We start from the raw sequence: 16,525 nt of genomic DNA on the forward strand, positions 1-16,525 counted from the left end.
GCAAGAGTAATAGGAGAGAAGCATTTTACACAAAAAAGGGAGACCTTCCGTGCCTAATAATATAGGTTTTAGGGCTGACACAAAAGGAAGAGTCAGAAGGAAGATAAAAGCAGGTGATGGCCTTTTGTTGGTCACTTGTGACTAGATCCACTCTACAGTAGGTGCAGAGTTTTTAAATTCTGCAGACATTCTGGTAAGTACTAACTGCAAAATTATTAGCATATTTGAAAAGCAAGGGGTTTTAGCGACAATGGATTCTAGGGAGCAAATTGCAGTTGAGACCACTTTAATATTTGGAACGTTTAAGTTTATTACTGCAGAGACTGAGACACAGGAGAGAGGTATGTGAAAGAGCCAGTTTCTATAGTGGGTCTTAGGGATATAACAGAAGCTATAGAAAAAATTAAGATTAGGGTTAAAATCGGATTAGAGAGCTGAATTCAACAATTTAAATTTGCCAAAAGGCCAGAGCAGTGGTGTGCAAAACCATTCTACTCAGACCTCAGTACCTGGATTCAGCCCCACTTCATCTCTCACCCTCCCAGCGTTTCATTAGAACTGTTTTGGGGGTGTATGCAAACTATCCACTGGAGCTTTTGGGGAAATTATTTTTCTCTACGTGTCTGCTCGCAGATTTTTTTCAAGCTGCTGTTCAAAGTGTAATTCAAGTTTGAGCTGTATTCCATTGGGATGCATCACATGGTGGAAGTCACATGCCATTTCTCTGTCCCTAACTGGCTATGCCTTTCTGATGAGATCAGGAAGGTCAGCTCAACAGGAATTATTTTCATCTGATTTATCAGTTAAGAGGCTATATTTCTTGTCCATTTGAAAAACTCCATTGAAAAACATTTTCACCCAGTCCTAGACCATGTCTTGCAGGTGTTAGGCTAATACAGTAATTACCTTCTGAAATTCCTATGGGAATGGTTATGTTTTTATACTTATCCTGACTTAAGTATCACTCACTTTTACAAAGGAAAACTTATTTGTTTCACTGATATTAGACCTGTCTTGTTGTATCAGACTGAGGTGGAGGAATATTATTCCTGGACAGAGGCACAGACATTCTGCACTTTTTGCACTATGTTTGGCCATTCCCTTTGAAAAACAATCACAGTCAGCAAGGTCTTCAAAATTCAGGGCAAGGGGACATCATGAGTAAGCAAAAAGAAAAGAATTCTCTAACTTGGGATTGCTTGGGCAAAAACAAAAATTCACAGTGTCAGCACAAACGTTGTGATACAAGACATCTGCGCTGCCAAACAAACTGTGGAAATAGAGGATGATTTCATCTATTGAGGCAGTAAATTGTCATCAGATGGGTGCAGCCAACCAGGCATCCTAAGAAGAATCGGTTTAGCAGCCTCAGCCGTGAAAGACCTGCTTAGGGTCTGGAGCAAAAAGAAGGTGAAATTATATACAAAAATACAGATTGATCAAACCTGTGTACTTCCAACACTCTTACATGGCTCTGAAACATGGACATTGCTTAAACAAGACATAAAGAGGCTGGAAGCATTTCATATGCATCGCCAGTGGTGACTACTGGGCATAAGGTGGTTTGATTTTTATCAGTAATAGGGATGTATTTTTGAGAACTGGCCTTGAGAGGACTGAAGTCATCATTGGTCACTGCTGGTTGGCCCTTTTTGGTCATATAACCTGCCTCGGAGATGAAGTCCCTGCACATCAAGCCCTGAAGATTGGATGTGATCATACCTGAGTAACTTGGGTGTATCAGGTCAGTAATAATCCTGTGGAGCTTTTAAACACCTGGCATAAAGCCAGACAATGTGGCCATGGACATTCAGCACTACAGACCCTCGCATACTGCTGTTGGGGTTCAAACCACTCCTACAGCCTTTGAGTTTAGAGCCCAGCCTCTCCAAAGCATCCTCCCTCTTTCTCTCAAACACCACGTGTATAGCCATTGGTGCCAGGGGGAGAGGCAGCGGAGCTGAACTTAACCCCTTGCTCACTGGGGAGTAGGTAATGCCCCTGCCACACAAAGAAGTTCTCCTTCAGAAGCAGAGACGTCATTTGCACCAAACCATTTCTGCAGTGTTTTCAAAGGGCTGTAGCTGCACACAGAGGAGGCGGCTGCAGGGTGTGCTTTACTTCGTCAACATTGTCCACCTTCCAGGCAGGCACTTCCACCTGCAAGCCTCATGGTACGATTGCTCAAAACTTTCTTTAATTGATCAAGCTCAACTGGGACCAAGCAGGAATCAGAGAGCCCCATGTCAGGGCTGAAGGCTGGAGTCCAGATCCCTGCAGGAAATGCAGACGCTGTTGCCAATTGCAGAGTGTCAGATGCTTTGTCAGGTACTGAGATTGACGATGCTGAAATGGCAGCCATTACTGAGGATGATGGGGAGGGGGAATGCCATGCTTAGATATCCCAGTGATGAGATGGACGGGTGAGGGGGTTGAACTGAGGGATAGCCAAACTGAGGCAGAGAGTCAACGACATCTTTGAGACTAGGAAGAGGAAGCACAGTCTGATTCTTCGCACTGTGGTGGCTATAGACGTGGAGCTCCCACTTTCATGTGCTAATTGGACTGTGGCATACATGAAATACTCCTGCTTTCTGTACAGCATATTGGCACTGGCAGTAGAGGGGCCACTGGAAGCTGATTCTCCTCTCAGGAGTACTTATGTTGAAGTCAGTGGACTAACACCTGTGTTTAAACAGCATACAGTAATTAAGAGGAAGTTATGTGGAAGGTCCTTCTCTTGCTTGTCTTTGCCAATTGGCATCACATGCTTGTTACTGGAGGAGGTGCAACATGGAATGTCAGTATCAGCATCTGCACCAACAATGCGTCTCTCTCGGTTGGCAAGGGACTAAAGAAAGCGGTCACCGTCTGGGAAGTTGTTCATGACGCCACATGAACAATTTGCACTGTATGTCATTGATGGGTTAGCTGGGATATCACTCTCAAACGCCTGGGCACCTCTGCTTTATGGCGTCACCTTCCGAACAAGCATTGTGTTTAATACAAAAAACACCTCTTAACATCTGGACCTGTGGCGGCAGAACGTTGTGAAGGGTGTGGGTGGAGGGAAACCACCTCATGTGAATTCATGCTGTGAGGCCAAGTGCCTGTGTTGTTCTGAAAACAGAGCAACATCGGCCCCAGCAATGTCCCCAGGAAAAAGTAGTGTATGGGGCCTAGGAGACTCTTGGGAGATGATAGCATGATGCACTGAGAAACACATGGCCCAGCCCAGGGCTGTTTTAATTCCATGCCTGATGAAATTCTGGCACGTGCTGCTCTTTTCAGTTGTGGACGCAGAGGGGTTCCAAGAGCGGATGTTGGTTACAGCTTTGTATTTGCAAGTTCCAAGTGTGCACTGCTTTCCCAGAGCAGTGCACACTGCCTGGACCAGCTGTGGAGGTACACACACTGGTTTGCCTTACTAGAGACATGGGGCTAACGATCAAAGCAATGATTACGTTTGAGACGGGCTGCTAAGCCATCTTTGGATTTGTCATCCAGCCACCTACCATTGCCATATTGTAGCCACTTATGATTTGTATTGTGGTAGCACCTAGGAGCCACATCATAGACCAGGACCCATCGTGCTTGGTGCTGTACAAACATGAGCAGGGCAGGAAGGGGTCACAGGCGAAGGCTCTGCCCCAGAGAGCTTACAATCTAAATGCAAGACAAGATGGATACACAGTGGGTGAGGTAATATCTTTTGTTGGACCAATTTCTGTTTGAGAGACAAGCTTTCGAGCTGACACAGAGCTCATCTTCAGCTCTGGGAAACTTACTCAGAGTGTCACAGCTCAATACAAAGTGGAATAGATTGTTTAGCTATGACACTCTGAGTAAGTTTCCCAGAGCTGAAGAAGAGCTCTATGTCAGCGCAAAAGCTTGTCTCTCTCACCAACCAAAGTTGGTCCAATAAAAGTTATTGCTTCACCCCCCTTTTCTCTCTAATGTTCTGGGACCAACACGGCTACAATAACACCGCATACAAAGATGGATACAGACAGACAGATGGAACACAAGGAGACTGTGAGGCAGTATCAGTCAGCATGATAAGCAGCAGGCCAGCAGTCTACCCATTGTCAAGTTTTTTCAGGTGTCATGACAAAGGAGAGTTTGAAGGAGGACAGTGGCATAGCTCTGTGGATGTGTACATCTTCCCAAGAGTGAGGGGAAGCATGGGAGAAAGCACAGAGTGCTTGTTTGAAAAAATGTAACAAGTAGACAATGGAAACTGGTGATACTGGAAGCTGGGGATTGGTCCTGCTTTGAGCAGGGGGTTGGACTAGATGACCTCCTGAGGTTTCTTCTAACCCTGATATTCTATGACATAGGCCGATTGTAGCTGGGGGTCAACATTTCAGTAGTGAAAAAGAGACAATGAGGAGGGTGAGCCATGAAGGACTTGGAAAGAAGACAAGTAGCTTATGTTTGAAGCGATGGAGAAAGGGGCCACTCAGTGCTGGTAGCCTTCTGAGCAAAATTCAGGGGGGCAGCAGCCTAGCAGGCTGATTGACCAACACTTCTCTTTCCTCTTGATTCATGATGTTATATGGGGTGGTTCAGGTGTACAATGGCAGCTTTCTCCATGTATCCTGTTTCATTATTGTTAAAATATATTCATATTACAGTAGTACCTAGAGATTTCAACTGAGATCAGGCCACATTTTGCTAGGCTTTACAATCTAAATAAACACAGGAAGTAGCAGAATTATCAGCCTCCCAGTTCTACAGATGGGGCACTGAAGTGCCGAGAGACCAAATGACTAGTCCAAAGTCACACAAGGAGTCAGTGACAGAACAGGGTATTGAATCCAGACCTTCTGAGTCAAGGGCCAGAGCCTTTACTCCCAGAACACCCTTTCTCTCATAGTTCAGATGTGGTATCTCCCTGTGCACTGCTACCCTCAGCTGTTTTTATGTGGCAGAACAACTGGTGTATTCAGATGTTGCTTTGTGCACAAAGATCATTTTCACCTGGGCAAATGGGAGTGGCCCCCATGACTCCCATAGTACACATGTTCCTACATAGAAAACTCACTTTATTCTCTGAAACATCTGTGGTACCCTGCTGTGGAAAAGGCTATATTTTGCAGCTCACGTGTGAGTTTCTTAACATGGCGAGACCTTAGTGTCTCCACAACTGAGGCCAAGTCACTGCACATGATGCAATTGGGGAACCCCACTGGAACTGCTGTGTCTGCTAGACCTTACAGGGTGATAACAGCACAGTCTAGTGGTGTGAGCAGAGGACTGGGAGCCAAGATCTCCCAGGTTATATTCCAGATCCACTGCCACAATGCATGTGCTTCATGATAGTTTTTATACTGTGGTGGTAACTTTCAGCTGAGTACTGTACAAACATAAATTCTGCCTCAAACTCTCTTTCCTTCCTGTCAGGTAGGTTTATCTCATCTGCCATTGGCAGCACTTCGGCTTGGAGAGATTAAGGCCAAAATTTAAAAGTGTGGGAGCTTACAGTCAAGTATGTATAATCCACGTATAGGCACCTAAACAGGTGGTCTGATTTTCATTTTCCCATTCATGGCACCCAGGTTTGAAAACAGTGATCCAAGTGATTTGCCCAAGGCCACCCAGTGAGTCAGTGGCAAATAGTATCAGAACTCAGGCTTTTGACCCCCAGTTGCCCTGTATTATAGCTCTGCTGCCTTCGGTGCATCTAGGAGGACCCTCGACCCAACAGGCAAAAGCCAGACAGAGTGAAAGATGCTTAGGTGGAAGGGTTGAGTAGCACTAGTGATAGAGTTCCCTTTGGCTTTTGTCTAGCTGAAAGGTGATAACCCTGGCCAGCCAGCATAGAGCTGCCAAGCCAATAGGTACATACACTAGATCAAGAAGCCAATGAAGTATACGTATTTAAAACAAAGCCTTGCCTCAAAACAAAGACAATTCCCAGCCAAAAGCTTTGTTAAGATGGAGGTCAGGTTTAAATGTATTACTAATTTATGTGGGGTTAGGAGGAGGAAACCATACCGGAATGCTGCAGTTTAAAAAAAAATCTGGAAACCATGGATGTCTAATGTAAGATTCAGGTTTTTTTTAAAAAGGAGACTGCACTAAAAGTGCTTGAGAAGCAATGAGTGTTTTAGGAATACAGCTGAACAGTAGGAACTGGAGCTGCTGACCATGAATTGGGAACCGAAACAATTTTCACAGTGTACAAGGGTTTCAGAATGCTGAATAGCCCCACAATAGACATAAGAGGCAGGCGAGGGGTTGTGGAACTCCATGAGAAGGAACATAGAAGATTAAGCAGCCTCTAGGACACAGCTTGCACAAAATGACAAATGGACCATGAGATAGGACTCAGAATTTAGAACTGGTGGTTAGGGGAATAGTCTATTGACTAGGATAAGGTGTCAGATGCCCAAGGAGCACAAGGAGATCTTCTGACATAAAATCTGCAATGAGATAGATGATCTAAGAAAGTGAGATTTAGGGGCAGCAGAAACACGAGATAGGAATTGTTGAAAGAATCATCTAGAGCACTAGAGACCTGTGATGTGGATCCTGCCAGGTCGGGAGAAGCCACAGAGGAATCCTGGGCGGAGGGATAGGGGGCAGGAGAAGGCAACTCCCCCCCCCTTTAAACATATATTCTTTAAGGGTTTTTTTGTCTTCCTTTTGATTCATGCTAAAAGGCAGCCTACAATTTTTATGGGTGAAAAGGAGGGCAGAAAAAACTCTCGGTACCATAAAACTCTATGAGTCAGCAGTGTGCCCTTGTTGCCAAGAAGGCTAATGGCATATTGGGCTGCATTAGTAGGAACATTGCCAGCAAAACGAGGGAAGTGATTATTCCCCTCTATTCGGCACTGGTGAGGCCACATCTGGAGTACTGCATCTAGTTCTGGGCCCCCCATGACAGAAATGATGTGGACAAATTGGAGAGTCCAGCTGAGGGCAACAAAAATGATTAGGGGGCTGGGGCACATGACTTACGAGGAGAGGCTAAGGTAAGTGGGCTTATTTAGTCTGCGGAAGAGAAGACTGAGGGGGGATTTGATAGCAGCCTTCAACTACCTGAAGGGGGGTTCCAAAGAGGATGAAGCTAGGCTGTTCTCAGTGGTGGCAGATGACAGAACAAGGAGCAATGGTCTCAAATTGCAGTGGGAGAGGTCTAGGTTGGACATTAGGAAAAACTATTTCACTAGGAGGGTGGTGAAGCACTGGAATGGGTTACCTAGGGAGGTGGTGGAATCTCCATCCCTAGAGGTTTTTAAGGCCCGTCTTGACAAAGCCCTGGCTGAGATGATTTAGTTGGGGATTGGTCCTGCTTTGAGCAGGGGGTTGGACTAGATGACCTCCTGAGGTCTCTTCCAACCCAATGAGTCTATGATTCTAATTAGGATCCATCTGTACTGGGCTCCAAAATGAGCTAAGAAACTGGGTTGAAATATGATCCCAGCCCAACTTGTTCCTAGTTTGGCCCAGCCAGTGCAGATGTGCCAAACTGGGTTGGAACAGTGTTTAATAAAAGGCCTCTAGCCATAGTTCCACATTAGGCCATGGCTACTTGGTGAGTTACTACGTGGCAAGCCAGGGTGTGAATCTACAGCACACCAGCTCATCACGCAGTAACATCCCATGTGCTACAGTGCATTGAAAGTCCCAGAGTGCAGCTTAGCCTGCTACTCCTTGAAAGCACAGTTGGCTAAGGTGCACTCCGGGACTTTCAGTGTGCTATAAGCAGCGTTCAGCCCGGACGTGGCTGCACAGCAAGCTGGTGCACTGCAGATTCACAGCATATCTTCCTGCACAGTCACTCACTGTGTAGACAAGGTCTTCGAAACGGAGTTTAAACTCACTGCCTTAGGGCTGCTCGTGGCCAACTTCTGAATTTCTTAGCCCCTTTCTGTTGTGCATATGAACTGGAGAAGTTTGGTTTAAGACCGCTTTAGCTCTATCGCTGAGAGCAGTTGAAGGCCACGGAAGATAATACGGATTGATCACTGTTACCTTTCACATCTAAAATGTGCTTTATATATTGTCACTGGACGTGAAAGTTTATTTTAAGCAGAGTTCTCCCCAGGCTCTCTGTTTCCCACATTTTGTTCAACTTAATCTGCTGAAGAGCTTTTCTAAGATATTATTGGCTTGGTTTTGCCTCTTTCTACCTCTAGCACTTTCCGTGAGAAAATCTCAAAGCAGTTCACAAACATTAATTAATTAAACCTTGTCAGGCAGGTAACATACTAGAATGCCATGTGACAGGTGGCAAAACATAGGCAGAGAAATTAAGTGATTTGCTGAATGTCACACAGCAGGTCAGTGCCAGAGCCAGACAATAACTCCGCTGTAAGGACTGTGTTGCATTCCCTCTCTGTAAGCAGCTGCAGCGATTGGATGAGAAGAGGATGCTTTCAAAACCTCCCTCTCTCCTCCCTTGCAGTCATCCTGAACAATATTTCCATGACACTCCCATCTCCAACTGGCCTGGGAAGGAGACATCCCGAGGCCTCTTGACATTGGGCCAATTCAGCTAATGTTTTCTTAGAGAATAATGATTCAGCCCAGTAGTGCTGTATAACTAAGTACTATGCAGGCTAAATACCCAGTCCCCTTCTTCCTCATCACTGATCTCTGGGAGGATAAAAGCCAAATGCAAAAGCTCCCCTGCGGAGCAGGAAAAACTATTTTGAGGCTTTCTCTATATTCAAAGTTGAAACTGTTTAAAACTTTAAATCAGTTTAAAAACTGATCTCATTAAACTGGTGCAAAACCGTGCATGGATGCTCTGCATCCAATTTAAATTTGGCTTATAGTGGTTTAGCTGAATTCAGCAAGGAATAGAGTTCAGGTTTGTGTCAACTGAAGAATGTCCGTTCATGGATTTGCATCAGTTTAACTAAATTGGTTGAACAATCACACCTTTTATTGCACCGGGACAGCTTTGAATACAGACACAGGGTAACATTTTCAGAAGTGACTTAGGCACTTTGGAGCCTACAGCTTTAGTCCACACACACTTTTGTATGTTGGTTAAGGGTGTGACTTTTTACCAATATAGTTATATGGGTACAATCCCTAGTATAGACACGCTTATACTGACATAAAGGTCTTTATACTGCTATAGGTTCTTTCCCTTCCCATACTGGAATAATCTATATCATAATAAACCCATTTATACTGCTATAACTGCGTCCACACATGGGGAGGATGTATTGCTTTAATTATATTGATATAGATAAAATTAACGGTACTGATATAGTTAAAGTGGTACAACTTTTGCGTGTAGACAAGACATAAGTCTCATTGAATGGCAGTGGGACATAGGCTCCTAAGGCCCAGATCCTCAAAGATCATTTAAGCTCCCATTAGGAGTTAGGTGTTTACCTACCTCTGAGGATCTGGGCCTAAGTGTCTAAGCCCATTTTGAAAATGGAGGTTCCTAAGTCACTTAGGCACTTTTGAAAATTTTACCCAAAGCCTGCTGCCAATAACAAGATGGTTTGGGCATCACTTAGGAAAATCACTTTATGCTCACCATCATCAAGGTAAAGGGGAAAAATTAACTTGGCTCGCTCTGCTTTGCCAGTAGAGTTTTCTTTCCATTGTTTGAGCTGCAGCTGTGTATTTTGCCCTGCACGAGATGGCCTGACCTAAGATAGTCCTGTCATTTTCCATGAAATTCACAAGCAGTCTACATGTTAAACTCCCCACTCAGCACAGTAGCTGCAACTCCTGCTTCTACAGCTTCAGCCTTGTTGTCTTCCACATAGTTCTTTCTCTGAAACCAAGGAGTTGCTCTCAGACACCTTAGTACAGAATTAGGTGTGCCTGTTTACATTCAGGAGACAGAGAACTTCATACCGGGGGGAAGAAAAAAAACAAGGGCATTGGAAATGGAAAGAGATGGAGGTTGAAAATGTATGTTTAAGAGACCAAGATTATTTCAGTACTAGAACGGTATGTTTTTATTTGTTTACATTAGACATGAAGTCCTTTTATATATGCATGGAACAAAGAGGTACCTTTTCTACCCTTTTGTACTATACTGTTTAGCTAGAATAAGGAGAAACTTGTACTGAGTTGGGAGTTTAAGTTTTTGCCAAAAGCATAACAATTTGTAGGGTTTGATTTTTCCCTGAAAAAAAAAACAACCCCAAATGCTTTAAGAACAAGGCCCTCAGTAACCAAAATATGTTTGTTTTTGTTTAAATCACTCAGCAGAGAAATCATCTCTTGTCCATTGTTAAAAGGGAGGTTTAAATCAAAGGAAAATTCTACATATTCTAAAATATACAGACAGCTCTTTGAAAGCAAAGCCAAACAAAACTTTAAGAGAGACCTTTTCCTTGATGCAGAAGTTTTGAGTTAGTTTACTGTGCCGAGCTCTAGTGGAAAGAACAGTCTGAAAAACAAATCTCAGATCTAGTTTTGGAGACGGAAGTTGAGAAGCGCATTGTATTAATGGAGTACGAGACTCTTTCAGAGTTTCCAAGCTAAGTCTTAGCAGCAGCAGCAGTAGAAACAAGTTTTAAAATTCATTGGGATTTTATTTGCCAATTTCGCTTTGGAGATCTAAGCAAGCTCCAACCTGGCTAGCCGAGAACTTGATTCTCTCACTCTTATGTTGGGTGATCCGTTTGTTTCACAAGTAGTCTTACTGAAAACACAGGGACTGTCTGTGGAATAAGTTACTACTCAGGGAGAGTAAAGGTGGCATGATCTGATCCAAATTAAGGGCTACTGCCAAATTCCCATCATATTTGCTAGTGAAAAAAATGTAAAATGGCTTTAATAAAAGATGCCCTCAACATCTCTTCTGTTCCTGTTTTAAATGTCCCTATTCACTCAGTGCATGATTCCTCCATGTTCTCTACATCCTCGGCCAGCCAATTATTTGACTTAAGACTCAGATTGGGATGTGGGTTGCTGCTCTGTTCTTCCACCGGTAATTCTGCCTCCTAGTCCTTACTATGCTCTTGGTTGAACTGCAGTGCCGCCTCCATCTCAGTGTTTGGGGTCCATAATAAGTGGCTCATTCCTAAGGTAGATCCAGAACTACTCCTCCATCCCTCGTCACATGTAACTTTCAGCAAGGCAGGCTCAGGTCTGCTCCTGAACTTTAAGTCTCCTGCCACTGGAGCACATCAGCCCTGCCAGCTCATAACCCCTGCTTTCCGTATGCCCGTTACAACCAATATGGGCCAAAGGAAACCATAAGGCTGTCCCACCTGAATGCACCTTTTCTGGAGAGATTTACTTAACCAACCATTTATCATTTAACTACAATTTTGAAAACTATCTTAATTGACCACACATGTTATCAAACCGGAGGCTGCCTCCTGACCCCATACACACACTTCGCCCACCCCTCACCTCCACAGTGTTTTTAGCAACACTTCAGAAAGAGCTCATTAAGCGCCTGCAAACCAATGCCGTGACAGAAATAGTTCTTTCTGATTGATAAGAACATCAGTAAAAAAGCTATATTGAGGAGGGGAAGGTTTTCCCTTTTTTTTTTTTTTTTTTTTTTTTTTTTGTGGCTTCATGTTTTGGTAGCCATAAGTCATTAGTGGTTTTTAATTTTTTTTCTGAAACTGAAATAAGGGCTGAAAGGGTGGATTTGTCTTTTTTTTTTTTTGGCTAATCTGAGGCATGCCGCCACATCTGAAGCCACTTGGCTCATTATGGATTTCATGGAAACTGATTCCCTGAAAGTGTTTCCATGTGTGTGTTCCCAATATATCCCATCCTCTTCTAAATGGGAGTACAAACTCGCGCACGAGCTGGAAATGGCTTCAGGATGTGACAGAAAAGTCATATGACTGCAGTGGCACTGTGTGTGGCCTTTTCTAAAAGACACCATGTCTTGTGTGTTGGCTTCCGTCCTACAGTAGATCCAGTTTCAAAGAGTCTCTTCCTTCCCGGTTTCTTAAAAGTTCTTAATCAAGAACCAGCAAGGAATCCTCTGTCTTTCTTTCCACAAAAGGGAAGTATATTATTTGAACAGGATACTAATAGAAAATTTGGCAAGGGAGAAAAAAAGAGGGGGTTTAAAGGTTGAAGTTACAGTGAAATGCCAAGATTTATTTTCCTCTTTGCACAGCATAGTTTCATTGCCTGTGCTTGAGGATCAGATGGAATTTGAGAGTTGCTAGCATGCAGTGGAAAAGTACAATTCATGACAACATGGGAAACAAATATTTATATTGGATTGTTAAGGCACATTTGTCTGCAATAATAATAATAATAATAAACTAGACTCCTAACCCCCATTGTATATTATCTTCCCATTCATGGGAATTGCACAAAATTATTATACAGAGACTCTCTATTACTGTACATTAAAGATCTCAGCCCTGTGGCTTCATTCTCCTGGTGTATACAGCTCTGTTTAGATTGCGATCCAAGAAATCCTCAAACATTCCCTGTAGTCCATTGTAGCTGGGGCTGGTGAAAAACTGCAGCAACTAAAATTCAAGTGGGGAAACTTTTGGGAAACTGAACAGAGTGTGCGTGTTTCATGTGTGAGTGACATCACAAAGTATTGGCCCTTTTTTTTTTTTGCACAGCATTGTAGATTTGCCACACTTCTTGTGATATTTCCAAGAAGTATTATATATGTACTGCTTCCATCATACTGCACGGATTGCCTCCATTAATCGATAGGTCCAAGTAGTGGTGAGCCCTTGTGTAAGAACTTAGTTTCAAGAGGGTTTGATGATCTTCTGCACTTCCTGCCTTCAACTGCTGTGAGTGTTGCTGTGCACAGTTAACTGTTAAAGAGTTGGTGCATTTCACAGCAGAAGCTGATATACTATGAAAGGTTTCAGAGTAGCAGCCGTGTTAGTCTGTATCCGCAAAAAGAAGAACAGGAGGACTTGTGGCACCTTAGAGACTAACAAATTTATTAGAGCATAAGCTTTCGTGGACTATAGCCCACTTCTTCGGATGCACATCCGAAGAAGTGGGCTATAGTCCACGAAAGCTTATGCTCTAATAAATTTGTTAGTCTCTAAGGTGCCACAAGTCCTCCTGTTCTTCTTTTTGCTGATATACTATGTTATTACAGTATCAGAGGGGTAGCTGTGTTAGTCTGGATCTGTAAAAAGCAACAAAGAGTCCTGTAGCACCTTATAGACTAACAAATGTATTTGAGCATGAGCTTTCGTGGGTGAATACCCACTTCGTCAGATGCCCTATGTTATTACAGTGGTGGGAGAAGTGCTTTATATGACAGACTCCATGTTATATATCTATAAGATCACATCATCCAGTGCAAAAATAGTGGGGAATAGTTATTTGTGGAGGTATGTTATATAAAAAAGACTAACAAATAACTTTTTGATGCATAAAGGTGTCAAAGCTTTTAAATTCTATTGTCTCAGCAGCCAGCTCTGTCCCAACATTAGAGAACGTTGAAATTTCTAACAAGTCGAGCTGGCTGAGAATGAATCCCTCTCATCCCCAAAATATAACCAGTTCCTTCTCTCCACCATGATCACACAGGGCCAACATGTGGATTGTGGGGAAGATTACCAAGATGGGATAGAGGAAAACTAGAGAAGACAGCAAGGAGCCTAATCAAGCGAGTTGAATGGGCAGCATTTGATGGCAGATGAAATTCATTCTTGACAAATGCAAGTGTAAACTACATTTACACAGTGTGCACTCTGTCCCCCTCAGAGTGTATAGAAAGATTTAGGAGTCTGCTATAGCCTTTGCACCAAGGTACTTTGAGTGTCTAGCGCCTGAGCTACAGACCCATACTTTTAGAACCAGCAATCCCTGTTTCGATCCCTGCTATCAGCAGCGTGGCCAGGGGTGTTGTGCTGTACAAGGCATTGAATGTTAGAAGGAATTTCTACTCATTCAAGTTGCTGGGTCCTAAATTAACTAAATACCCAGGAAAAAGTCCTTGGTGTCATTGTGGACAGCTCAGTGAAAACCAGTGCACAGATATGCAAAAGGGGCCAAAATAATTAAAATAAATAAAGAGCTAGGAGTTCCTCTCTTCTGCCTGTGCAGCCACTGTAGCAGAAACATCACGTTAAGGGAATGGGGTGGGTAATGATAGAGCCTATGCTGGATAAAATGGGAAAGTGAAAAGAGACACCACTTTACCTGCTAAGCAAACTGACAGATATCCTTGGGAATCACTCTCCTTTGTTGTATACTTGATACTTTGACGGTTGATATTAGATGAACCAAAGTGCTTGGGGGCTACACAAAAAATTCAAAGAAAACGTCTATCTAATCTATCTATATAACTAAAGAATAGATTGTATTTTAATGTGCCACTCAGCATGCCTAAGCATCAAAACACACAAGTCAGTGTTAAAAAAAGTGAAATATCATTAAAATTCACATGCGAATAGAGGAAGTGCAAGGCCAGGAAGACGCTATGCAATGGAACAGCTGTGAAGGAGTTAAAAGGTTCAGTTGAGTTTTGTTAGACTGCTGTGCTCAATAATATTACAGTTTAAATGGTCCCACCTAGGCTTTGAAGTTTACACCTCGTTGAAGCGAATGGGAAAGTAGTTCACACCTCTACTGCTGCTATTGTTTGCCTGGAGACAGAGTTTTGGTGTACAAAACGGATTTAAAAATGCAATTTGAAAATATTTAACACATGTTAAGTAAAAAATATATATATTTTTGAATGCCTCAAACAACAAGGAGGTATTTGGCGCAGTTTGTTTAAACTAAGCTTTTCATGCACACAGGATAACTACAGTGTAACCCTAAGGAGTTTTCCCCTAAAACCCCAATCTTGTAATCCCACTTGTGTGGATGGAACATTTTGCATTTTAATGGAATTCCATGCCAGTTCACTTGTGGGGATCTAATTTCAGAATTGGGGCCTGTATTAAACAAGATACAAAAAGTGAGTAAAACAGAGGGCTTGCAGAAAGGAGGACAAAGCTGGTTTTGTTTAGTTAGGGTATCAATAAAACGAGATATTTCATTAAATCAGTATTCCATGCCGGACACCTTCCTAACCATTATCAGTGAGCAGTTTATCGTGGGCATCTCTGCAGAAGTATGTTTTAAGAAGGGCAGGGAGGTAACCTTAGATTTTAGTTTGGAGAATACATTCCATGCATAGGGAGCAGCATGGAAGACACAATGATGGTAATCCCAAAGCCAGGGCTTGATCCCACTCTCATTGACTTTAATGGGATTTGGCTCAAACCCCAAGTGAGTTCCATGTGAATTGGGGTTTTTTAATGAAAATTGTGTAGAGCTCCAATAAAAATAAATGCACCTCATTAGTATTGTTATTAGAATATTTTCAGCTCATCTATAACAAGGCAGCTATGCATCGGTGTACACTGTCTCCATATTGGAGAAGGCTAAAAATGTCATTTTAAAAAGTCTCTGGTTCTATAGAAGATGGGTTCTCAATTTGGAGGTTTCAAACAGGTCTCAGGGGGTCACAACAACCTTCCCTTTCTTTATGACTAGATGGAAAGGGGAATCCCAGAACTTTACTTTGTTGTCAATTGGGTGTCACAGTATAGAAAAGGATGGAACACAGCAAAAAAAATTGGGGGGAGCATCTTTCCCCAATTCACTTTTTTAAAAAACGATGTTCCTGATCTTCTGGCCTTGCTCAGAATATATAGTTTTGTGACAGCATAGCTTGCTGAGAAATCCTTAATTACAGATGTACTTGGTTGGTGATAGAAGTAATAGCTATACAGGCTTTAAAGTATTTTAAGAAACAAAATCCCAGACCTCACAGAATGTTACTTTCATGAAGTAAAAATGATGAGCATCATTTGTGTGAGTAATGACATTAATAATTACTGACAATTTGCGTTTCTCTACCATGAGGCAGCTATGAAGTGCTTTACAAACGTAGACCCAGGATTTCGTAAGAATTAGCACAAGTGGTAGGAAATTATTATTCTCCCTTCAAAATGGAGAATCTGAGGCACTGAGAAAAAACAAAATGATGATGATAATTATTTCCATAGCACCAAAAATCCCCGATCTAGCAAACATTCACACACATGCTCAACTGTATGCATGCAAGTCGTCATGTTGAGCTCATGCAGAAAGTTAAGCTTATGTGTAAGCGTGTCTAGGATCAGAGCCTAAGGGTGCATGCCAATTAACAGACATAAAAGGAGGCAGCCTGTGCCACATGGAAATTACAGTCCGAGGAAGAGACGACCTGGGCCTGCTGATAGTGTGTGTGTGTATGGGGGGAGAGGGGGACAGAGTGAGGGCAACTGGCTTCAGCAGTGTTACTGAGCATGCTCAGTACAAGCCAGGCCGTAAATCTGGGGTAGAGGGGCATATGACCCCGCAGCGCCCCCCCCCCCCCCCCACGCATCACCTCAGGCCCCAGTCCTGCAGTTGGATCCACACAGGCACCCCTTGTGCCTGTATGCAGCCTCCTTGAAGTCAAGGGTCTACCTGTAGGAATCCAATTGCAGCGTCAGGGTCTGGTTCTATAAATACTATTAGATGCAGTAGAAGAAAAATTAAAATAAAGAGTGATGAAAGTAAAATAAAATGATACAGTAAAGGTTTTTAC

The 16,525-nt window shown here is 42.9% G+C and overlaps 1 protein-coding gene across 3 annotated transcripts in view; it reads left to right on the top strand.

The window, feature by feature from the left end:
* Positions 1 to 16,525, top strand: part of RUNX2 (RUNX family transcription factor 2) — a 200,986-nt gene that overhangs the window by 171,731 nt on the left and 12,730 nt on the right. Inside the window, exon 7 of one of the 3 annotated variants that reach the window (XM_042848656.2) lies at positions 13,486 to 14,083. The exons of the other annotated variants lie outside the window; for them this stretch is intronic. Within the exon in view, the coding sequence (XP_042704590.1) occupies positions 13,486 to 13,598 (113 nt within the window). The 3' untranslated portion in view covers positions 13,599 to 14,083. Of the gene's footprint in view, positions 1 to 13,485; positions 14,084 to 16,525 lie in introns of those variants that run through there. 3 annotated transcript variants of the gene reach the window in all.

This window comes from Chrysemys picta, chromosome 3 (assembly GCF_011386835.1).
Source record: "Chrysemys picta bellii isolate R12L10 chromosome 3, ASM1138683v2, whole genome shotgun sequence".
Taxonomy (NCBI): Eukaryota; Metazoa; Chordata; order Testudines; family Emydidae; genus Chrysemys; species Chrysemys picta.